Source organism: Trichechus manatus, unplaced genomic scaffold, assembly GCF_000243295.1.
Source record: "Trichechus manatus latirostris isolate Lorelei unplaced genomic scaffold, TriManLat1.0 scaffold00232, whole genome shotgun sequence".
Lineage (NCBI taxonomy): Eukaryota > Metazoa > Chordata > Mammalia > Sirenia > Trichechidae > Trichechus > Trichechus manatus.
Genome location: NW_004444168.1, coordinates 1,802,986 through 1,827,746, shown reverse-complemented (window position 1 = coordinate 1,827,746; position 24,761 = coordinate 1,802,986). Strand labels below are relative to the sequence as shown.

Genomic DNA, 24,761 nt, shown 5'->3' with positions numbered 1-24,761 from the left:
AGAGGGTTCCAATTTCTCCACATGGTCACCAACACTTGTTGTTTTCTGATCACAGCCATCCTAGTGGGGGTGAAGTGGTACCTTATTGTGGTTTTGATTAGCATTTCCCTAATGACTAATGGGAGTCCCTGGGTGTGCAAAGGGTTTAACGCACTTGGCTGCTAACAGAGGGTTGGAGGTTTGAGTCTACCCAGAGATGCCTCGGAAGAAAGACTTGGTGATCTTCTTTCTAAAAATCAGCGCTTGAAAACTCTATGGAGCGCAGTTCTACTCTGACACACATGGGATCGCCATGAGTCAAAATGGACTCGATGGCAACTGGTTTGTTTTGGTTTGGAATGACTAATTGTGTTGAGCATCATTTCATGTGCTGTTGGCCATTTGTATCTTCTTTGTTGAAATTTCTATTCAAGGCCTTTGCCCACTTTTTGATTGTTTGTCTTTTTATTGGAACTAACATTTTTGTGTACGAAGTGTCAAGCCCTGCTGTAGAACAGTTACAGCTAGAGACACTGATATTTGTATACACTTAGTAACCACACATGCAGATAAACATACTACTTAGGAATACTCTGAGAATAGCCTTTTTCTAAGCACCATCCAGGGCCTTTCTGGGACATCCCCATGTCTCTTCAGCTTTGCCCTTGGACTAGTGATTTTGAGTCAATAATATCTCACCATTGCCAAATGCCCAAGCTCCACCTCCACCCTCACCCCCACCCTCGCTGACAAAGTGCTTTGCAAAAATCCCCTGGAAGGGAAGGTCTGACAGTAATGGGCCCAGAAGAGGAGGTGTCGCTCTTCCGGAGAGCACTACTAATAATTAGTCTTTCTGGGTAGTTTCCACCTTAGGGAAAAAGTGTTTTATTTACCCATCACAGAATAAACAGAAATGTTACTGAGGTTTCACAATATTAGCAGCTAATTCCTGCTTAAATACTATCTTTTCGAAGAAGCCTTTGTTGACCACCTTATCTAGACATTTCAGGCTCTTGCTTCTTTTATGTCACTTATTACAACTTGAAATTATTTCATCTGTCTACTTGTTTTATTTTGCCTGTCTTGTTTGCTATTATATTCTCATCACCTAAAATAGTGCCTGGTATAATAGGTGCTCAATAAGTATTTGTTGAATGAAAAAAATGGATTTCAAATATAACTAGTGTTGTTAGTGTTGCAGTCAAATTTCTGACAATTTTCCTCCCCCTGGAGTGAGAGGAATGTTAGGAATTGGGGTTACCTTGTGATGGAGCCATCTTAGGTCCTCTTGTCATTGTCCTCCATTGTATGGTCCTGTTTCTCTCTCAAGTGTCTCAGCCCCACATCCCTCTCCTCCACAAGCCCTAGGATCTCACCTGCCATCATCCAGGTGAGGTGTAGGCCTCAGTACTCCCTGGGGGCCACTCCCAAAGCCTGCCCCATTTCCATCTGTGATTTGGTGACTGGGTCAGAAGACAAATATGAGTAGAGTCAGCTATAGGCCAGGCTGAGGTTCGAGGACCTCTGCTCCCTAGCCCAGCCTGAAAGGACTCTGATATCTCCCTATATAACCTTAGTAAAGGTCTCAGATCCCTTTTCTACTCTGTAAAGTTTCCTCCCAACCAGAAAACAAAGATTTCTGGGACCTCTGGAACACCATGGCACCAGGCCTCCGCCGTCAGGCTCAATGTTCTCTCCTGGTTTACTAATGAAAACGTACCTTGTTAGGATCATTCCCTCCTCACAGGTAAGTGGGCAAAGTCAAATTCCTTGAGCCCTTGGCAGCATGGGCAATGACATAGCTGCTACAGCAGATGCCCAACACTCACCTTCTCCTACTGCAGGGCATCTCTGGCTGACCTGCCCCCAACCCAGCTGCTGGGCACTGGTAGTTTCTGCTCCCAGACTCTCCCTGCACCCTCTTTTCTTTCCCTTCCAGCCTCTGAAACCTGAAATAACCCTCCCTCCATCTATGATGACATCCTTTCTGGGACTCTCCCTCCTGAGCACACAGTGACTCTCCATCAGCAATCCCCTCAGCAACTGGTCTCCAGCTGCCAGAGCCCTGTTTACAAATTTCACCGAGGCACCAGTGCCACCTGAGTCTCCCTGGGGAGATGGAAGCTTTGCACCAAGTCAAAACATCCCCCAGAAAACCCATAGTGAGGGTCTTTAAATCCTCCTAGTAGGGCCCTACACTGACCCACTGGCCTAGTGGAACTCTTTGGACGAAATAGCACATATACTGGGTGATGGTTTTTCAGCTTGGCCTCTTCTTTCCAAATGCTCTGGTCTCCTTCATAGCATCCCTGGATCTATCATTCCTGGAAGAGTGCTTTATGGCCCCCCCTGTTATGCTTAAGATTATGTGTCAACCTGGCTGGGCCATGATTCTCAGTGTTTTGGCAGTTGTATAATGTCGTGGTCAGTTCCATGTTGAGATTTGATATGTGATCAACCCCATGATGGGATCTGCTGTGAGTAGCCAATCAGATGAAAGGGAGTTTCCTTGGGCGTGTAGCCTGCATCGAATACAAGCAGACATTCTGGCAAAGGCTGGTGGCTTTTTGCTCGTGCTGGATCCTGCAGTTGGCTCCTGTTTGTGGACTTCAGCTAGCAGCTTACCTGCAGTCTTGCCTGCCAATCTTGGGATTCATTGATCTTCACAGCCTGTGAGCAAGAGCCCTGCTGTCTGACCTGCAGATCTTGGGTTCACCAGCCCCTGCGGCTACGTTAATCAGGAGAAACCTCTATCCTGACCCACGAACTTGGGACATTCCAGCCTGTACAACCATGTGAGCCATTTCGTTGATATAAATCTCTCTCTCTCTATATATATATATATATATATATTTATACACTTTACTGGTTTTTCTTCTATGGAGAACCCAGCCTAAGACAGCCCCTTTTGCTATTGTTTCCAAATTTACTTCTCCACCCCAGGGTGGCTTACATACCATTATCAGAACCTCCCTCTCCCCAGGGACTAGGCCAGCAGGGTCTTCTGCATTGCAGATGGCCCAAGTTGAAGCTCAAGTTCTGAGCAGTTGCTGAGAGGCAGAGGACTATGTTCATTTGGGAACCCAGGCTATAGGTATGCCAGTCATTCTGGCACTGGCCATGGGGCACAAGGCAACTCTTTTCAGAGGACCCCAGGAAGGGGTGACCTTGCTTCTCTTCCCTTTGTTTGAGGCTGCTTCTCGTCCTGAGTCTAACCCTCTGGCCTGGGCTGAAGGGAGAGTGTGTGTCCATACTTGGACATGAGTGCCCCCTGGAGGCCAAAGGAATCAGTGAGCTCCCACCCTTCAACCTGAAGCTAGAGCCTGAGTTTTTCTTGAACAACCTTCATAGCCTTCCTCCCTCACCCCTCTCAGCCCTGGCTGTAGGGTCTCAGTAGCTCACCCCCTTCGATGCTCCTTCCCCTTCCTCTGCAAACCTGTGCTGCCCAAAGTGTGTTTGAGCACCTCAGTCTCTTGCTTGATTTCCTGGGGAATTCAATCCCAGGGAAGTTTAACTAGCTCCTTTTTCATATAGTCTGGCACTTCTCAATCCTCCTAACCAGCAGCTGACTTCCTTCAGGTAGGGTCTCAACGTGGGCGTGTATATGTCTTCATGGACAGAGCTTCTTCCTGCATTGCCAGGGGTCAGATTTAGGTTGGACACTGATCCACTGCCTTTCAGAATGACTGTGCCCAGACCTGAGCTCTCTGACCTCACCCATTTTCCCTGGGGCCCACTGAGGGTGGCTGGCTGTGCTGGGCCTGTTACCTGTGGCTATGTGCTTTAGGGAGCAGAGGCAGGGTTTCCCTTCCCCAGGCTTAGATGATTTAGGGACAAAGCTCCAGGCAACCAAAAAGAGCATTGCTGTACCCAACTGATCTCTGCAGCATGCACATTTTCTTTTGCTCTAAAATTAGGAGCCCGTTCTTGCTTCTCTATGAATAATTTATTAGTTCATATCTATTGGACACATGCATGTGTCAGACACTGGGCTAAGCACTTGACATGGATCATTTCATTAAATATATATATGTGTGTGTGTGTGTACATGTGTAGGACTGGGCAGCATTTTGTTCTGTTATACATAAGGTCACTGAGTCAGAACTGACTCGACAGCACCTAACAACAAAATATATATATAAGCAATATATATATACCAGTACCACCACAGTTGCCATCAAGTTGATCCAACTATAGTGACCCCATGTGCATCAGAACAGAACTGTGTTCCATATGGTTTTCAATGGCTGATTTTCAGAAGTAGATCGCCAGGCCTTTCTTCTGAGGTTCTTCTGGATGGACTTGAACCTCCAGTCCTTTACTTAGCAGCCAAGCACGTTAACCCTTCACACCACCCAGGGACTCCATATATATGATAAAAACCATGTGGCCATCTAGTCGATTCCGACTCATAGCAACCTATAGGTATTATTATTAGGCTGATTTTTATGAATGAGGAAACTGGAATTAGCCATTTTATCCAAGTCACACTATTAGCCAGTGATAGTTTCATGATTTAAACTCTGGCTGACGCTGGCCGCCTGACTGCTCAGGGTGTGCTCCTAATGCTCTCGAGGGGAGTGATGGTAAATGTTAACAGCTGGCTCTCCAGATGGGAAAAAGCCCTGATTTGTAGGGCTTGCCAATTTCCGTGGTATAAATACTCCTACCACGGCCAGCTTCAAGCAACCAACAAAATGTTACCAAACATGGGGTTAGGCACAATAGCACCCCATTATATGATATTTCCACCACACAAATACTACAGATGTAAATAACCTCAAGAGCACAGTAAGATGTAATAAAATAATTAGCAAGTAATGAGTTTTGAGTATTTATAATCTTTGTTTTTAATAAAATACATTTGAGTTTATATAATTTTAGTAACACCTGGGTTCAACAATCAGCTCTCAAAACTCCTGAAAATTTTGACAATCGACTCTCTCAAGCCAGTAAGCAGTAGCTCCAGTATTCCACTGTCCACCATACTGCCTTAATGAATAGGACAAAGATGTTATGTTTGTTTACTGCTATATTTTTAGTGCTTACAACATGCCTGCCACTGTATATACTTAATAAATATTGAAGCCTGTCGTTCCTACTTCCTAATTATACCTAAAATCTACTTTTCTCCAGCTTCACCAAGACTTCCGTATGGTCCAGTGGTGCCCCCTTGATCTCTGCAAAGCCCCCAGATCTTCATAGGTCATGAATAGCCCCCTATCCTTGGCCCAGGAATCATACCAGGATGATGTCGTAATGTTTTCCATGACCTCAGATGACCCATCTTCCCAGATGCATCATTCCCTAACTTTTGTTGAGTGCTTGCTGTCAGTTGCTGTGCTAGGCACCAGAGGCATGAGGAAGAGTAAGGTGCTATCACTTACCAGTTAGGAGTAGGACAGCTATAGTTTCAAGTCTTGGCTCTGCTCTTCATCAGCAATCGGAACTGTATTTCTCTGAGCTTCAGCCTTTTGCAGAATGGGAGAAATCATAGTCCCTACCTCACAGTGCACCCAGATCACACAGTGCTGGTTTGAATCATCTCTGGAACTGGCAGCCAAACCCTGACTGATTAGAACTCAGAAGGGGGTGCTAGGACTCCAGTCCCACCGTGGGGAAAGGGCAGCAATCTTGGCAGAGTTATGCAGCAAGTGCTTCAGCACTGAGCTCTAAAACTGGGCATGAGGTCTCCCATACCCGTTTCCACCTAGGCTGGCCCAATATGGGGTGACCTTGGACAGGAAGGTAAAGGGCAAAGGCAAGGGAAACATGCAGACTCTCTACATGCTTTTGCAGATATTTTTGATGGCCCTGCTGGATGTGCTTGCACAAGAGTACACATGGAGTGGGGGGAGCAGTGTAATCACACCACGGTCTCTGATCCTCCATCAGGTCCCCAGCCCAGGCTTGGGCTTCAAGGATTGTTTCCATTTCCATAATCTGGAGCAGCTGGCTGTGTTCTGGGCAAGGGTCATTTTTCCCAGACTCTTGGCAAACAGGCAAAGGACTTGCCTATTTCTGCAGGAGACACAGGGCCCCAGATAGGGATTTGGCAGGTGGCTCAAGGTCCCAGGTGTTCACTCTCTCTTACTCTCCTCTCCTGAAGCTTCAAAACATCAGGACCCAGTTTAGGGAACTAGGCCCCCTGCCCCAACATTGCTTTCTAGAGCTAGTCGTCCCACCACCCCATCGCCCCACAGCCCCACCCCACAAGAAACCAGCAAAACCATCGTGGTGAAGACATTTATTTAATATGGAGGGGTGGGGTATTGCTGTCTCTGTCAGTGTGTATGGGGGTGGTAGGGAGACAACCAGAAGGATTTGTGCCCTGGAGTGGCTGTTCTGGCCCCAGGCTGGAAGGTGGGGAGCAGACTGAGGGGGCAGGGGAGGTGTGTAAGGGGTTAGGGTGAAGCTCTACACACATCCTGGGGACCATAGTCCAGGCCCACCCAGTCACCAAAGCAAGAACCGAATAAATAAAGTGCAACCGTGGGGTTGGGGGAGGGGGAAAGGGAGGGCACCGGGCGCACCCACGCCCACAGCCCACATTCAGTGCTGCCAGGTCTGGCCCACCTCCTGCCAGACCCTCTTATCCAATCACCCCTATGTCCGTCCCTCCATGAGCCAGGTGGGGCCCCTGTGCAGCTACTGGAGGTAGCGATAGGCCTTAAAGCAGTGGTTGCCAGCATCAGCCACCACTACATGGCCATCCGAGGTCAGTGCCAGGCCCTGTGGGCCATACAGTGGCTCTGCAGATGTGTTGATATAGGACAGGAAGGAGCCAGAGCTGTCAAATACCTGGGTAAGGAGTGGAGATTGGGGGGAGAGGCAAGATCAGGCAGATGAGGGGCTGTGGAGGGCAGTGTGTAGGGGGCACAGCAGGAAGCCTCACCCCCATGCCATCCCTGGGCCTTACTCACCTGGATGCGGCTGTTGCCCCAGTCGGCCACAATGATGTTTCCATTGGAGTCCACAGCTACTCCCGTGGGGGCATTGAACTGCCCGTTGCCCTCACCGTGGGAGCCAAACTTGAAGAGGAACTCGCCATCGGCACTGTACACCTGGCAGGAGAAAGGGCTGGGGACTAGGGACCAGGCCTTAGGCAGAGGATGGACTAGAGGAGGATGGGGTGAAGCCCCCAGGATGAGGACCCCAGATCTGCAGCTATAGCCCAGACCTTCCTAGGCTTCACATCCATGTAGCCTATTGCCTACTGACCATCTCCAGCTAATGTCCCTCGGCACATCGAATCTAACAGCCCATCTTCCCTGGGAAAGCAGTTCTTCTGAGTTCTCCATCTCATTGACTAGCACCACCCAGTTGGCCATGAGTCATTCTTAACTCCACCTTCTCTGGTTCACAGACAATGAATTAACACATCCCATTGATTCTATCTCAAATCCCTCTCTCAAATCTGTATCCTATCTATAGATTGCAACTGACTTTTATCACGGTCCAGGTCCTCATCATTTCTCATCTGGATTACTGTAAGATTACTGTAAAGGCAAAACTTGTCTCTAGTTTTGCTCCCTCCAATGCAGCAGCCAGTGATCTTTCTAAGACACACAGGGCTGCATCATTCCCCTGCCTGCAATCCTTTAACGGCTCCCCACAGCTCTTAGGAAAAGAGGAAGCCCCTTAATGCGGCATATAAACCTCATACTTCTCTTGCACCATACCCCTCCGCAAACCCAGTATGAACTTCTTGGGATTTCTTGAACACACCATAAGGGTTTCCACCTCCAGGTCTTGGATCCTCCTGTCTCCTCTGCCTCAAATACTGTCCCCTTCTCTACCATGTGGTTGATTCCCACTTGTGCTTTAGGTCTTTCTCAAACAGTCTCACCTGAATCAAATGTGTCCCCTGTGTCCTCCCAGTTCCCTACACTTCCCTATCACAGAATCTATCACATCATGTTGTAACTTCCTGGTTACCTTTTCTCTTCCCTACTAGACTACAACCAAGACAGGGAATGTGTCTGTTTTGTACATCACTGTATCCCCAGCTTCTAGCATAGTACCTGGGACAAAGGAGCCAGGCTATAAGTGCTTATTATTTGAATGAATAATCTCAAAGGAGGAAAAAAAGAAAGTGAGGGAAAAACGACTCTTGTAAAAGAAAAAAGGATGTTGGGGCAGTGGTCATGGAGGTGGGCGGATACTAACCTTCACTGAATGATTATGGAAATCCGTCACCACAATCTCATTCTTGTTGTTCACAGCTACAAAATGGGGCCCTGAAAATATAAAATGGTCTCTAGGGCAGTAAGCTGGGATTCTGAGTGGGATGGGGAAGAGTATCTGGGATGATAAAGCTGGGGTGTTAGGAAAGGGCTGATGTCTCTGGTGCTGGGGCAAGTAAGAGGAGGTCTCTGGGATGATGGGTCTGGGTATAGAAAAAGGAGAGTCTCTAGGGCCAAGATACAGAAGGGTGTCTAGAAATGGGGTATGAGGGCAGTTCTCTGGGACTAGGGTATCAGAACAGATCTCTGAATTGTCCCCAAATACCTGCAAAGTGGCGGTCAGTGGCCCCACGGCCCCCGAAACGGCCAACCAGTTTGCCATTGGGCTGGAAGGTGAAGACGCAGCAGGACTTGTTGTCCACCACAATGATATGTCCATTCCGGTCTACGGCCACTCCCTTGGGGCCCATGAGGCGGCCAGCTCCAATCTTGGTCTGGAAGAAGGGGATATCCATAAGGGGCTTTATCTTGACTGCTAGGGGTAATAGTCTCAGCCTGGCTCCAAAACAGAACTTTGGGCTAGGGATGGACCAGAGAGCAGGAAGAGGCAGGAATGGACTAGTCCAGGCCCTGACCATCAGGACACACTAGATGGTCAGCTCAGCTCACTACAAGGGGTGCAGACAGTACAGGGACAGCAGGCCTCTCACCTTGAACTTGCCCTCAGGGGAGAAGATGCTGACCCAACGGTTGTCGTAATCTGCCACAATAATGTCTCCATTGGTGTCCACTGCCACACCTGTGGGGCGCTGCAGCTGCCCAGGTGAGCGCCCTCGGACTCCAAAACGGAATTTGAACTGGCCTTCATTGGAGAAAACCTGGAGCAGAGAAGCAAGGGAGGGAGCGGGAAGGAGGGGAGAGACTGTGGGCACAGAGGGAAGGAAGCAGGGTCCTGAAGGAGGAGACCTCCCTCGCCAGTCACTCAGTCATTCAACAAGCACTTACTGACACAATGCTAGGGATACAGGGAGGAATCAGACATGGCCTCAGACCTCAGGGGACATGCAGCAGAGATGTGAATGGGTTGTTAAATATGAAAGGGGCAAGGCAGAGTGGTCAGGAAAGGCTCCAAAGAGAAGGGGATATCTGAGCTAGTAGCTTAATAAGGTTGCCAAGAAAGGAACCAAAGCCTGCCGGGAAAGGAAACGAAGAGGAGGAAAGGCATTCAGGCGGAGTGGACAGGATGTAAACGGCACAGAATCTAGTATGGGCAGTACTCGAGGACCTGTGCAGGGGAGCTGGATGGCAGGGAGCACTCAGGTGAATAAGAGGAGTTATGTTTCATCCTGGGCATAATGGCAATTCACTGAAGACTTCTGGGCAGGGGCGTGACAAGATCAGATTTGCTTTTAAGAAAGAACACTCTAGCTGCAGGGGGGAGTCAAGACTGGAAGCTGGCCACCAGTCAGAGGCTGTTGCAATAATCCAGGTGAGAATCATGATGGCTTGCCCCAAGGTAACTGGCTGGAAGGAAGTGGATGGACTCAGGAGATACATTGGCGGTAGACTCACAGGACTTAGGGGCAGACCAGAAAGGAGAGAAGAAAGTGTACCACAGTTAGTCCGGTGGGCCAGCAAGTCCAGCCATTCAGGCTATGGGCTGACAAGGTAACCTTCCTCCTGAACGGAGTGAATCTTTCAACCTCTCCCCCTCCCCTGGGGCTCCTTTTTCTCAGATCTCCCCAACCTAGAATCACCTCCCTAAGCTAAGCATCCTTCCTTCTTAAGCTAAGCCTTCTTGCTTTTCCTTCACAGTCAAAACATTACTCATGCATAAGTCTCACACACTCTGCTTTGTTATAGGCTCTGGGGACACAAGATGAATCAGAGCCAGGATCAACCTTGGAGAATTCAAGTTCTGGCCTTGGGCCTTGGGCCTTGCTCTCTGATCTAGACCTGCTCCCTCCTTAGTAGGCTGGGCTCTCCCTCCCTACTCCCACCTCTTAGGCCTGCAGGTCCCACCAACAGACATCACTCCCTCCTGATGCTGACTTCCACCAGGCACAGTCCTAGGTTCTGCCCTTGTCACCATGGTGGGACAATATTTGCCAGGACCAGAGAGAAGTACCACAGCTCTGAAGAGTTGATGTGAGAGGGACTGAAAGGTGCCACCAGATCAGCAGTGAGGCAGTGCATCTGCCTCCTGCAGTCTGAGCAGCTCAGCTTGAGACTCAACCCTGATGGGAGGTCTTACTCTTCCCATCCTATCCTATCTCACCCCTGAACACCTGCACCAACTCCTCCTCATCTTTGATTCTCAGAATTTCCAGGCCACTTTTTCAGAGAAGGCTTTACAGACTAACCTCCACCCCTGGATCAGTACTTACACATAAAGTTAGGTCTCCATGATGTACACTTGATAGCTCTTGTCATAACAATGATCACCTCTGAACTAAATAACTATTAAATATCTGTCCCCTTGTAAGGATATAGACTCCGCATACGCAGGGACTGTCTCTGTTTTGTTTGCTGCTACATTCCAGTACTAGTATAGCAACTGGTACATAGTAGACATTGAACACATGAATGAATACCTCAGCTCAATCTCAGACCAGACTGGATGTCTTCACTTGGATGCTACACAGCTACCTCAAATTCAACCTGTGCGAAAGTGAATTCATCAACTTATCCCCAGGACTGCTCCTCCTCCTCATGTGTCCCATCACAGTGAATGGCAACAGCACCCACGCAGTCCACCAAGTCCTCCCATTCTTGATCTCTCTCTCTCTTTCTCTAAGAGATGGCTCAGCAAAACCTACTGTATTTGTTTCCCTAACATCTCTAGAATCTGCTGGCACCCTAGTTTGGTCCTTAATATTTCTCTGCTATAGTACAGCCAGAATGCTCCTTAGAAGTGAGGATGGTGAGACTTCGTCTCATGTACTTTAGATGTGTTATCAGGAGGAACCAGGCCCTAGAGAAGGACATCGTGCTTGGTAAACTAGAGGGTCAGCGCGAGAGAGGAAGACCCTCAATGAGATGGACACACTGGCTGTAACAATGAGCTGAAGCACAGCAACGACTGTGAGGATGGCACTGGACTGGGCAGTGTTTCATTCTGTTGTACACAGGGTCACTATGAGTCAGAACCAATTTGATGGCACCTAACAACAACAGCATATCACGATAGTAGTCAGTAGATCCCTGGCTTGAGGGATCTCAGAGTCTAGTGGAGGAAAGAGATTAAAACAAAATAAAACAAAACCAGACAAAAACAAAAGGCAAAACAACAAGAAAACCAAGCAGTGATTCCAGTAAAGAATGAAAGTGCTATAGCAAAAGGCTAGGGGAGCTCAAAGGAGAATGTGATGAATATTCTGCCTGAAGTACATGACAAAGTTTTCATAGAAGACCTAATAAAATTTCTGGACTAAGACAATTTACACAAGGATATAATATAGACAAATCAAATTCTTCATGTGAAATCACAAAATGTTTTTCCTCTGTCAGTTGATGCTGGTCCAGCCCATTGACGATTGGCCTCACCGTCCACCACAGAAGGCACCAAAGGAGAAAAGGTTCACAAGGACCCTGCTATGGATTGAATTGTGTTCTCTCAAAACTGTGGTGGAGTCCTAACATCTATATCTGCAGATGTAATCCCATTTGGAAATAGGTTTTTTGTTATGTTAATGAGGTCGTATCAGTGTAGGGTGTGCTTAAAACTAATGACTTTTGAGATATAAAAAGAGCAGATTAGGCACAGGGACAAGCAAGCACAAATGGGGGGAAAGACAGATGCTATGTGGAAATCACCAAAGAACTGAGGAACACTCAGCTAGAGAAGCTGAGACAAGGATTTTCCCTCAGAGCAGACAGACAGAGAGCCTTCCCCTAGAGCCAGTGCCCTGAATTCAGACTTCTAGTCTCCTAATCTGTGAGAGGGAGAAAGATGTGGCAGTCTACTTCTATGAAGATTTATAGCCTTGGAAATCCTTTGGGGCAGTTCTACTCTGTCCTACAAGGTTGCTATGAGTTGGAATCGACTTGACGGCAATGGGTTTGTTTTTTTGGTTTAGCCTGTGAGAAAATAAACTTGTTTGTTAAAGCTACCCACTTGTGGTATTTCTGTTACAGCAGCACTAAGAAACTAAGACAGACCTCAACCTTCATTAACTGAGGGGACGGGGTCACAGCAGTTCTGGGAGCTTGGCCCATACCGGGCCTGAGGACCTCAGAGGAACAGAAGCAGAAATTCAGTTTTGGAATCCGAGAGCCAGACCCCTAGCAGCTATGAAGTTGAGGTGGGAGTGGGAACAGAAGCAAGGAGGAGGACGGCTGCAGGACTAGCAGATGTTTTTAAGAGAGAGGGGGCTGCACCAGGCCCCACCTCTCAACTCTCCACCCTGGAAGAATAGACAGCACAGCCCCTCACTGGAAGAGACAAAGCGGCACAGGTCTTTCTGTGCACGTAAGCACCTATAGGTGTACACACCAGGGAAGGTGTTTCAAATCTCAGCCTTTGTGCCAGGAAGTATCCCTGGCATATGGGGGAGAGGAGGAAGTGGAAGAGGGTGGAGGATGTGACCCAGTAGAGCCTCAACACACCCCTCCCCATACCCTCCTCACCATCCAGGCTAAGCTCAAATGCCTCCCTATGCTGACCTGGGCCTCTCCATTCCTCTGTTCTTGGGAATGGGGTAGAAATCAAGGTGGGCTAGACAAGTCTAGGTATACGGCCACCACCTGCTAGGTAGAAAGCAGGGGCCAGGGAGTAGCTGACGTAAGTCTTCCTAAGCACTGAGGTAACAGACCTTTGGCAGAGCTGGAGCTTCGACAACAGTTCTCAGGCAGAGTAAGGAAGATTTTCATTTAGAGTTTAAATTTACAGGCGATGTGAAGCAAAGATCTTCAGGGGAAGGTTTTGCTAACTGATAAAATATTTCCAAGAACTCAAGTGCATGGTAGTTGGAAACAATCGCCTACAGGATAAGCCCAAAATTCCACAGCATTATCTCCAAAACTATTTACAATCTGACCTCAGCTACCCCCACCCTCAACAGTAATCTATCTCCAGCTCCACTGGGATCCTTCCAGTTCCTTGAACAAACCCCTCCAGCACTTTTCCACCTCCTTGCCTTTGTTTACAGCCTCTACCTGGACAGCGATATTCTTAACAACAGCTAACATTAGAAGGTTCACTATGTGTTGGGCAAGGTACATCATTTAATGCTCTCAGCAACACTACGAGGTTATTATTCTCCTAATTTTACACACGAGTTAACTGAAGCTCAGAGAGGTCACATGACTTGTCTGTAAGTGGCAGAGCTAGGATTCATGCCCAGGTGTCTGGTTTCAAGGCCTCAACTTCTAACCACGACACTGTGCCTACCACACTGGTGCCCGCTGGGCTCACTCCCAGGAATAGAGAGAAAGCCACCTTTCTTGACTTTAAGGAGCTCTGAGTGCAGCAGAGACCATGTCCATTCAGTCAGTGTCTGAAGCTTTAATCTTATGTGTTAGATACGGGGAGGGCAGGGGCAGGACCACCTGTGCGGTAGCACTACAACTTCTAGCCACTGAAAACAAACACAAACAAACAAAAAACTCTACTGCGGTGGAAAAGACTCTGACTCATGGCGACCTCATGTGTGTCAGAGTAGAACTGTGTTCCATGAGGTTTTCAATGGCAGATTTTTTGGAAGTAAATCACCTGGCCTTTCTTCAAGATGCCTCTGGGTAAATTCGAACCTCCAACCTTTCAGTTAGTAGCCGAGCGCTTAACCGTTTGTGCCACCCAGGGACTCCAGCCACTGAAAGGTACCCCCTTTTTATAAGTTACCCTCATTTAACTGTTCAGCTATCCAGATGTTTGTGGAAACCAGCTGCAGACAACATACATTCAGGAGCCAGAAGGTATGTTAGAAGATAGCAGGGAACGGCAGAGCCTGCACCCTGCCCACTAGGAGAAAAGGGAAGAAAGCCAGCCAGTGTAGGCTCAAGTGGAAGCAGAGGGGGGAAAAGGAATGTGCCAGACTCTAGAGACCAGAAGCTGATCTGGCCTGAGCCAGGGCCTGGGAGGTAGAGGTTATAAGCACAGTAAGTCACGTGAAGGTGCTGGTTACTGTTACTGCAGGTGGCGGTGGAGTGGGAGGTGGGTAGACTAACAGTGGTGTTATAATTCATTGCTCTTTAGGGAATGGTACTATCCGTAGGGTTTCATTTTTCAGGAGATGACCTGTTCACCCTGTTTTTTCAGGAGGCTGTAGCTTGAGAACCCTTATTTTGGTGTTGGGGGGGATGGGAAGTGCACTTACCTGGACACATTGGTTGTTGCTGTCTGCTACCACTATGCGGCCACTACTGGCTGCTGATACACCCTGTAAATTGGTGAATTCACCTTTCTCCCGTCCACGGCTGCCTGTGGGGAAGGGAGAGCAAAGGAAACAAAAACATTCACTCAGACGGCATTCTGAACCTCACTTCCCAAACGACCCTTGCTTGAGCCAATTCCCATCTGGCTCTGTCCCGGGCCAGCTGTACCAACGCGGAAGACGAGCTCGTCCTCAATCGGGTTGTCCTTCCGTTTGCCGCCTGTGCTGTACATGGAGCTGGGCCTACGCACCGCCTTCTGGCGCACATGGCTGCCTGGGCCGCCGGGCGACTTGACGCGGCGCTTGACATCGTCCGGGGAAGGTGGCAGGTCCCCAGGGCGCAGGGCACGCACGCGGAAGGGGCTGCCACGCACTGGCTGTCCGTAGAGCAGCACGGAGAGAAACAGCTCACCCTCGGCGCGCGCGGTGTACACTAGCTCATACGTGCCATTGTTGTGGTCCACCACGGGCACAGGAAGGCGAGAGCCGTCGGGTCCCGTGATCTCGGCGCGCAGCTCAGCGCTTCCAGTGCGCACCAGCCGCCCGTCCTTGTCTTTGGTAGTGACAGTGAGCGAGGCAGGCTGGCCTACTAGCGCCTGACGCAGGCCCTCGCCTGTGGCCACCGTCTCGTGTGCAGTGGCGCTCGTGGTGAGCAGCGCACCCACATTGAGCACCGACCGCCGCAGCCCGTCGACCTCAAGGACCAGTTCCAGCTGTGAGTTCTCATGCGGCCTCTCTGGGAAGGCCTGCGCAGCCAGAGCTGCCAGGCGTTCTCTCATGTGTTTGCGCACGAGCAGCACCTCCGGGGCAGAGCCCAGGCGCAGGGCCTGCTCCGCAAAGCTGCAGCTACTGCCGATGTGCTCCTGACCTTGGCGCAGTGTGTCTAACTGGGACTGCAACACCTGAGGAGGGAGATGGGAGGGCTAGGGTGGGGACTGACACGGGGGCCGGGGTGGGGAGGGCGAGGGGCGGGTCTCCGGGGTTCCTCATGAGCTGCAGTGCTGTGGCATGGCAGAGCGTGGGACTGGTCAAGGAACACAGATGACAAGGAACATGGATGCCCACAGCACCTGTGGGCCCATGTCTAGAGGAAGAAAGTATAGCCTGGGGAAAGAGGCACACAGGTGTGGGAAGCAGGGGGAGCAATGGAGGCCATAAGGCCAACCGATGATGAACAGCTAGCTACAGGGAAGGGTGGACACACGCACCTTCTGCTTGGCCCCACAAATGGCCTCCAAGTCGCTGACCAGGGCCTGCTTGCGCTGCTGGAGCACTTGTTCCAGGTCCTCGAAGGCCGCGCTAATCTGCGCCAGGGCCTCCGCCTTGCGCTCTTGCAGCTGCTGGCTGATACCCCCGACTAAAGCAATAGCTGCAGACAGCTGTGGCAGTCTGGGGAGGGGAAGCATCTCACACAGGGGTTGCTGGAGGGTGCCCTCACCAAACCATCCCTTCTCCCTGAGAACCCAAATGCTGCTCTCCTGGACAGTCCCTACCTGGGACCTCCCTGCCCTCCCCAGGTCCTCTTCTCCCCTCTCAGGGTCTCTCCCCAGCCCTACTCAGACACCATTCCAAGGCCACCACCCACCACCTACCTGCCGCGCACCGCTTCGAGCTGGCGCTGCAGGGCCGCCTTGTGCTGCTCTACCACATCCCGCAGCAGCACTGTGCCATGCTCCCGATGCTCCCCTGCGCGGCACTCACCGCACATGGCTGTCTCACAGGCCTCACAGTAAAACTCCATTGTCTGGGGGCACAAGGACGCCCGTCAGGCAACGGCTGCATACCCAACTTCTCCACCCCTCCCTACCCCATCTGCCCTCCCTGCCCCTCATATTCCAGGTGCGTCCCCTCCCTGGAGCACTAATCTGGAGTAACACCCTCTCACCCACAGCCACTTGGCACCCCCACGCCTCTCCTCCCCCACCCACCCCAAGTCCTGGCCTCACTGGGCCTGCTTGGGCCCACCTTGCCTTCATGGTTGGGGCAGGAGAGGGGGCGGCCAGCCACAGCACTGAGGGGGTGGGGGTCCTCGGGGTTGTGGGCCCCATCAGGTGCCTGCTGCATGGCCTCCATGAGGCTGCTGATGAAGAAGTTGTTCTGCAGTGCTGAGACACCCTGCTCGGGGAGGATAGACGTCTGCCGGCACACTGGACAGGACAGCGTCAGGCTCTGGGCAGGGATGTAGTTCTGGAGGCATCTGTCCCGGGAGGAGGGGGAGTCAGAGCTGGGAGAGGGGATGGGATGGGCCAGTGTACCCCACCTCACACCTCCTATGTGGTACACCCCTCTCTTCACAGGTGTCCCTTTACACTTTATTTTGAAACTTCTCTAGTTGATACACAATCCTTTCTGCCAGAGCATGTAAAAAGCCTCATCTCTGAGTAGAAACACATCCCTGACCTCTCTCAGAAAAGCAAACATATCCGTATTCCTCAGTGGCACAAACACAGGTTCACCTTTCACAGGTGTTTATAAAGTCTCCTCATAGAGAATGTACAACTTGCTCCCCTTTCATTGATTCATTAAACATTTACTGACTGACTACACTTGCCGAATTTGTGCTGAGCTTTGGAAATACAGCGATAAGGCACAGTGCCTGCCCTTAAAATAGTTCCAGTCTACAGAGACAAAAAGTCACAGAAATAGGGAATTTAGAGAAGTGAAAGGTGTAATGATTAAGGTCATGCATCCTAAGTCTAGGCTGCCTGGGTTCAATTCCCAGGTCAGCCATTTATTACTGTGTGATCCTGGACCAGTTACTTAACTTTTATGAACCTTTGTAAGATGGAGACAGTATAAACCTCACATGTTATTGGAGGATTAAATGTAAAGTACTTAGAACCAAGCCTGGTTTAATGAGAAACTAATTTGCTCTGTAAACCTTCATCTAAAGTACAATTTAAAAAAAAAGAACCAAGCCTGACTCACAAAAAGCACTATATAATGTAAGCTTTTAACAAGATTTGTTATTGGTATAAGGAATACAGTAGATGCAGTGAAAAAGAAATGCATAGAAGGGGCATCAAGCCCAGCAGGGGTGGAGAGGGTGGCCAGGAAAGGCTTCAGAAAGAGGTGATGTAGCCAGTTTTCATGGATAACTAATTGTTAGCCCGACCAAAGAAATGTGCAGAGAAAGGAAGAAAGGTGTTCCAGATACAGAAGGTGGCAAGAAACAGCATAGTGTGCTGGAGACAAAGTCCAAGGCAAGGAAATGTAAAGAGAAGTCTAGAGAGGGAGGCACAAGCCAGCTCACGGGGTCTCATGGGCCACACCAAAGGAGCTTTGAAATTATCCCAACAGCAATAGGGAGCCACAGGAGAGTGGTATGGTAAGGTTTACAATTTTATAAAGCTTCTCCTGACAGTCGCTATATGGAGGGGGAGTTTGAAGGGGACAAGACAGCAGACAGGGGACATCACTGTCATCATCTAGTTACCATTTATTAAACACTTAGGTGTGAGGTGCTGTGCTTTGTGCTTTACTGTGTGTGTGTGTGTGTGTGCTATTTTATACAAATATGATTAAATAACTTTCTGCATCTTATTTTCTTATTAAACAATACATTTTTTAAATCCCTTCATATGTACCAGTATCTCTATATTTCACCAAATCACTTCTAATGCTACTGTAAATTTTCATATTTCCACAATAGATATTACTATCTCTAAATTTTCTTGAAATTCTGATTTGTGTAAAGTGATTTTTCTCATTTTTAATTTGTATTAGCCTGAATATTAGTGAGGCTGAGCATTTTGTCACACATATATAAGCTAGCTAGATCTGTTCTTCTATTAACTGCCTATTCTGATTTTACATTTACTCTTAACAGTTCTCTAAGGTAGTGAAATTTATCTCCTTTTTCTAGATAAGGAAATGGGCTCTGAAAAGGTGAGCTGTCCAAGGTAACAGAGATAGCCAACACTGGAGCCTGGATTCAAATCCAAGGCAAAGCATGCAGTGGTCTAGGCAAGAAGTGGGGAGAACCTGCATCTGGGCAGCAGCAACATAGACTACAAGGTAGGGACAGATTTGAGAACTATTTAAGAGGTAAAGCCAGTAGGAGGTGTTGTCTGGTTATATATGGGGAGTGACAGAGATCAGTCTCAGTTGACTCCCAGATTACTAGCTTAGATGACTGAGTGGATGGTGGTGACACTCACTAGGATGAGAAACATAGAAACATGAGTAGTTTTTTGGGTAAGATGATTTCAGTCCTGTCCTGGTTGAGTTCACCATTACAGTGTGACAGCAGGTGGAGGAGACCAGCAGACTGTTGGAGAGAATGCAGGCTAGAGATAAAGACGGTTTCTACAGTCATGGGGGAGGATGAGATCAGCCAAGGAGGGATACAGAGTGAGAAGAGAGCAGGACACAGCATTCAGCCAATACTGAATGAGGAGAGCAAAGAGGAACAGGCAGAGAGGAAGGAGGAGAGACAGTGTCAGGGAAGCAAAGTGAGCAGTGCATTTCCAGAAGGAGTGAAGAGTAGTCATCAGTGTCAAAAGATGCTGAGGAGTCAGGTAAGGTAAGGACTGGAAAATGCCTACTGAATTTGGGAAATGTGCGGCACTTTTGTCTATAAGGGAAACAGAGTCAGTCGAGTGGTGGGGGAAGGAAAGCTTGATTGTAGCAAGTTAAAGAGTGAATGGAAGGTTAGAAGTCTGAATGAGAAGGGGGTTGAAGGATTGGATGACAACTAGAGAGGGATAAGAGAACAAAGGAGAGTTTTTATTTGTTTAAATGGGAATCTTGAGTGTGTTTATAAGTTGAGAAGGAACTAATAGAGAGGGAGAGGTAGAAGAGGCTAGAAGACTGATGGAACAAGGTCTTTAGGATGTGGGGGGGTTGGCTCAGGTTGACCTGAAGAGGAGGGGACCCTATCTTCTAAACGAAAGGAAGGGGTAAGTGGGGGGGGGAGGGGTCGATATAGATGAGAAAGGAGGGAGTGGCTGGGAGAGGGAGAACTCCTAACTTGCCTCAGACAAGATCAGCTGCTGTGTGTAAAGGAGGGAGGATTCAGGAGAATTGTGACTGTTGGGATTAGTCACTCAGGGGAGGAGGGGAGGAAGCTTAGCAGAAACAGAGAATCAGGACTGAGGGCAGCTATGTGTGGAAACCATGAATTTGTAGAGGGAAGATCTGCATTGTGTAAACTCTCCCATATCCTCAATCTCTTCTCTGAATGTTCCCTACTCCTTTTGATCTTAATTTATTTTTATTTATTTAACAAACACCATGTGCCAGGCACTGTTCTAAGTGCTTCACAAATATTAACTTATTTCTTCATGACCTAGTTTTCCCTGCAGCCCTCTCAAGTAGAGAGTGGTTTTTCTCTCATACTCCACATTCCTTAGGACCAGAAGGTGGGGTTGAGTCCTCCCTGCTACCAACTGGAACATTTCTAAACTATTTTTCTTCAGCATCTTTGAAGCTCATGCCTTCTGTTATACCACCCTTCTTGTTATTGTCTCCACTGACCTAACAGTTGCTCTATTCACTGAAGTCTTTCTTCTGGCTGATTCTCTTCTTCTTTATTAGCCACCCATCAACCCCCACCACACACACACATCCACACATTTCTGCAATCATTCCCAGTGGCTCTAACATACACAAGGTGACCTACACACCCATAACTTCTTAATTCCTTGACCTTCTCTCCCTCAATGATCTTTCATCCACTTCACCTTAGCTGTCTACCACCACCCATATCTCATCACCAGTCATGTATCTACTCTGAAATCTGCATTTCAACCATTCCACTCTGTTCCCTGTAGCTCTCTTCCCAGCTCACTGAATCTAGTGTTTCCTTTGCAAAACATCTTCTAGCTCATCAAGACCTCCTATTCATTAATCATACCTGGCTTACTACAATAGCTTCGTAACTGGTCTCCTGTTTCCATTCTTGCTCCTCTACAATCCATTCTCCACAAAGCAGTCAGAATGATCTTTTCAAAACTCTAATTTATATCACATTATTCCCTGCTTCAAAAAAATCCTCCAGGGGCTTCCTGATTGGTGAAAGACATCGATGCACGTGGGATGACAGCACATCTCTTTTTGGGACATGGAAGCTCTGCGTTGGGAACCCTCCCAGACCTCACCCTATGGGTCTCTTCATTTGTATCCTTTTTACTACCAATAAAACTATAATCATAAATATAATTAATTAAAAAATTTTTAAATCCTCCAATGGTTTCCCATTGTACTTGGAATAAAATCCCAACACTTTCACAAAACCTATAAGCTGCCTTATGAACTGCCCTGATTCTCTTGGACCTCACCTCATTCCACTTTCCTCCTCATGCATTACTCTCCAGCCACACTAGCTTTTTTTCTGGTCTCTGGAAATGCCACACTCTTTTCTTCCACAGGTTTTTCCTGTTGCCTGGGACAATCTTCACATATCTGTCTCCTTCTTGTCCTCAGGTCTCAGGTCAAGCGTCACCTCCTCAGGGAGGAACCTTCCTTTCTACATAGAATAGTCTCCTGGTCCACCCATGACCACTTACTCCCTGTTTATTTCCTGTAAAACACTTAGCATAAGATGCAGCTCTCTTGTTTGCTTGCTTGCTTATAGTTAGTCACTGCCCACTAGAGGATAAGCTCTTTGAGAGCAGGAACCAATGAATAAATGAATGAGTGGTAGTTAAGAGTGAAGGCTCTGCAGTCAAACCTGGATTCAGGCCTCAGCTATTCACTTGCTGGGTAACCTTGGAAACATTTCTTAATTGCTTAATTACTCTGAACCTTAGTTTCTGCCTCTAAAATGGGGATAATAAGTATCTATTATGAGGATTAAGTAAGTTAATACGTGTAGACCACTTAGCCAGCCACTGATAAATAGTAAGCAATCAATAAATGGGAACTACTGTTATAATTTCCCAAGTACTCATTTTCTCCAGGAGTGTTCAGTGATCTGGGTGTAGAGAAGTCGCAGAGATACCCAATTATAGTTCTGATCTGCTGGGTGGGTTTAGCAAAGGCCAAAGGTGGGAGGGAATTGTGGGGGCCAGTCAGATGGTCAACCATAGGATCCACGATAGGTAAGAAAGAAAAGGAGGCTGGATGGAGTTGGTAGCTTCGAGAAGAGGATGGGAGGGGGATAATGGAAGGCAGGAACGGGGAACTGGAGTTTATGACCACAGAAGTGGTATTATTCTGAGTGATGACAAGATCGAGGGTGTGGCTAGGAGAAAGTGTGACTGAGGCAGAGGGGAGGATGTCACTGGAGGTGAAATGGTGAAAACATATTAGTGGGTAGTGAGGTCACCCAGGATGATGGAAGAACTTGGAATGGGCAGGAAGGCTGAGACTGTTTCCAAAGTCTACAGTAAATGAAGAGGAGTGATAAAAAGTTGCTAGATCAATGGCAACAAGAAGAGAAGAGGGAAGTAGAGCTTTAATCTCTAAGAGCAAAGCCAGAAACAGCATCCCTAGGGCAGAGCCAGGTTTCAGTGAAGGCAGGAGGCAGGAGGAAGGCTTAGGTGGAGATAATGGTGAGAAGAGCCAGGGACCAGAACACCTAAGACAGAGTGATGAGGGATGAGGGCCCAAGAGAGAATACTGTCAAAATACAAGTGTGATTGTGCATAAAACCCTGCAAAGGCTTTGTGTGGCTCTCAGGGTAAAGACAAAATTCCCTAAGAGGTCTACAAAGTCCGGCTTGGTCTGGCCTCCACCTGTGTTTCCAGCTTCATCCCATGACACCCAATCACGCTTGCTCTGCTCCAGCTTCACTGAGCTTCTTCTAGTCCCTCTTACCTGACATATTCCCTCATGCCACGTGGCCTTTCTGAATGCTCTTCCTGTCCCCTTCACCTAGTTAACACCTGTTCATCCTCTGGAGCTCATCTCAAGGGCCACTTCCTCAGGGAAGCCTTCCCTGATTCCCCACAGTAGAACAGATCTCAGATGCTAAGCTCTCATAGCACTGTAAGCCTTTATTTGAGGCACTTATTAAGGGTGAAATATTACATTTACCTGTATGATTATCTGATTACAGGCACTCCCAAGATTACAAACAAGTTCCATTCCTAAATCTGTCTTTAAGTTGCGTTTGTATGTAAGTTGGAACAGTTAGGTACGGTTCATATCTAACATCAGCTAGTCAAAAGTTTTTCTTAGTACACGGGAAATCAGGGGTGAAAAGGAGGAGTGTGCTGTCACAGTATAGGTAGAGCAATTAGGGTCACATAACAATGCATGTATAAATTTTTGTATGAGAGACTAACTTGAATTGTAAACTTTCACTTAAAGTACGATTAAAAAAAAATTAAAATTGGAATAAAAAAAAGTTTGTCTTAGTATATAGCATACCTTTCCATGCATAAAAAACATTAAAGAAACACTTCAACCTACACTAGAACATCTTTAACGTAATAAAGTAATAATAACAATGTTTTGATGCACATCTCAAAGTAGTGCCCATTTGTTATTATGAACCATTGTATGTATGTACCTCGAATTTTTAGGGGGATTGTTCGTAACTACGGGATATGTGTAAGTCGGACATTCATACCCGGGGGACCGCCTGTACTATCTTTCTCCTTCATATACTGTAAGTTTCTTGAAAGCAAGCATCATATTTGTTTTTGTTCATCATGGCATACTCAGTACCCAGGAGAGGGTCTAGCATGTAGTAGTTGCTCAATAAATAAATATTTGTTGAATGAATGACTGAATTATAGATAAAAAACTAGAGGGTTGGGAGGGGTTGAATTTCACATAGAGCCTGAGGATAAAATGAGTATGGACAGGGAAGGACAGGCTTAGCTGGTCACAAACTCTTCTGGTGCCAGAGCTGGTTGAGGGTCCCAGCAGTTCCGACTGCTCTGATGGCATTAAGGCTGCTATGAGGTTTGGGAAGGGGCAGAAAAGGCACCATTCTGGGCAGGGACCATGGCCCACTGTTAGGAGCTTCTGGGCCTTCTAGAGATTCTTGCACTCACACCCTTATCTCCTGTAGGTAGGGGTTCACCCACTCCCCTCCTATGTGTACACACACTTCTCTCACTTGTTACACGTTTATACACACAGCTCCCTTCTCATGGGGGCCCACAATGTCCTCATCCCACCCTGGTGAACACCCCTACCCCTCACCTCTCACAGAAGGTATGCAGGCAAGGCAGAACCTTGGGGCACCGGTACCGATCCAGGCAGATGCTGCACACCAGGAACTGCTTGTCCATTGGCTGGACCTCTGGTCCAGGGCTGTCCTCCCTCTTCGCCATGGTGCCCACAGATGGTTCCTATCACTCACACCAGCCTGTGTACAGAGAGATGGTCAGCACCGAGGTGGCCAACACTCCCACTCCCCACTCGAACCCCACCATTCTAGTCCCCTGCAGAGAACTGGCCCCCATTTCTTCATGCCCTGGGGCAGAACAGGACAGTGCTTTGGCAGGAGCAGGGTAGAATAGGTGGATTGGGTGACCCTTGTGCATTGTGCTCTGGTTAAGAGCATAGGCTTCAGGTTAGACTGGATTTCAAACCTGGCTCAGCCTCTTACCAGATATGAGACCTTGAACAATTCAAATAACCTCTCTGAGCCTCAGTTTCCTAATTTGTAAGATGGATAGTAATCCCTTCCTCAAATTGTTGTTTTCAGAATTTGAAATAGTGCATGTTGAGCACCTGTTAAAGGGATGCTCATTTTCACTGTTACCCCACCCCACCCACGACCCCCCACCCCAATCTCCTCTGCCTCTCCCAAATCCTCCTCCAGGAGACCTTTCCTGATGGAGTGTCTCTCCTCTGACGGACCTGCAGCTCTGATATTTATGCCTCGGCACACCTCTCAGCACACCTGCCTGGGATTTCACTCTTTTCCACATCCGATCAAAATCTCAAATCCATCCCTTTCTCTCCAACCCCACACCTACTGCTCAGGGCACCATCAATTCTTTCCTGGAATACAGCAATAGCCTCCGAACTGCTATCCTTGTCTCTTCACTTGTGCCTTCTCATCCATCCCTCTGGCAGCTGGAGTGAGTCTTCTAAAACACAGTCTTGATCTTGCTACTAAACCAAAACCAAACCCACTGCTGTCAATTCCAACTCATGGCGACCTCATGTGTGCAGAGTGTAGCTGCTCTCCATAGGGTTTTCAAGGCTGTGACCTTTCGGAAGCAGACTGCCAGGCTTCTTTTTGGAGGTGACTCTGGGTGGGTTCACACTGCCAATCTTTCAGTTAGTAGTTGAGCACTCGAGTACTTAACTGTTG

General features: G+C 48.1%; 1 protein-coding gene across 2 annotated transcripts; it reads right to left on the bottom strand.

Annotated features, from left to right (window-relative positions):
- Window positions 1-6,214: 6,214 nt before the first annotated feature.
- TRIM3 (tripartite motif containing 3) lies at window positions 6,215-23,834 on the bottom strand. 2 transcript variants are annotated; one of them, XM_004389054.2, is made up of 11 exons: window positions 23,639-23,834; window positions 16,505-16,736; window positions 16,132-16,283; window positions 15,748-15,928; window positions 14,709-15,441; window positions 14,483-14,586; window positions 8,876-9,043; window positions 8,491-8,659; window positions 8,149-8,219; window positions 6,903-7,043; window positions 6,215-6,780 (listed from the first exon to the last, which is right to left on the bottom strand). In XM_004389054.2, exons 1-11 carry the CDS (start codon window positions 23,767-23,769, stop codon window positions 6,628-6,630), a joined length of 2,235 nt encoding a protein of 744 aa, XP_004389111.1. In that variant the 5' UTR covers window positions 23,770-23,834; the 3' UTR covers window positions 6,215-6,627. The 2 variants fall into 2 exon arrangements, with proteins under 2 accessions (XP_004389111.1, XP_023598793.1); XM_023743025.1 differs by having other exon boundaries at window positions 6,628-6,780; window positions 8,149-8,237.
- Between the last annotated feature and the right edge of the window lie 927 nt (window positions 23,835-24,761).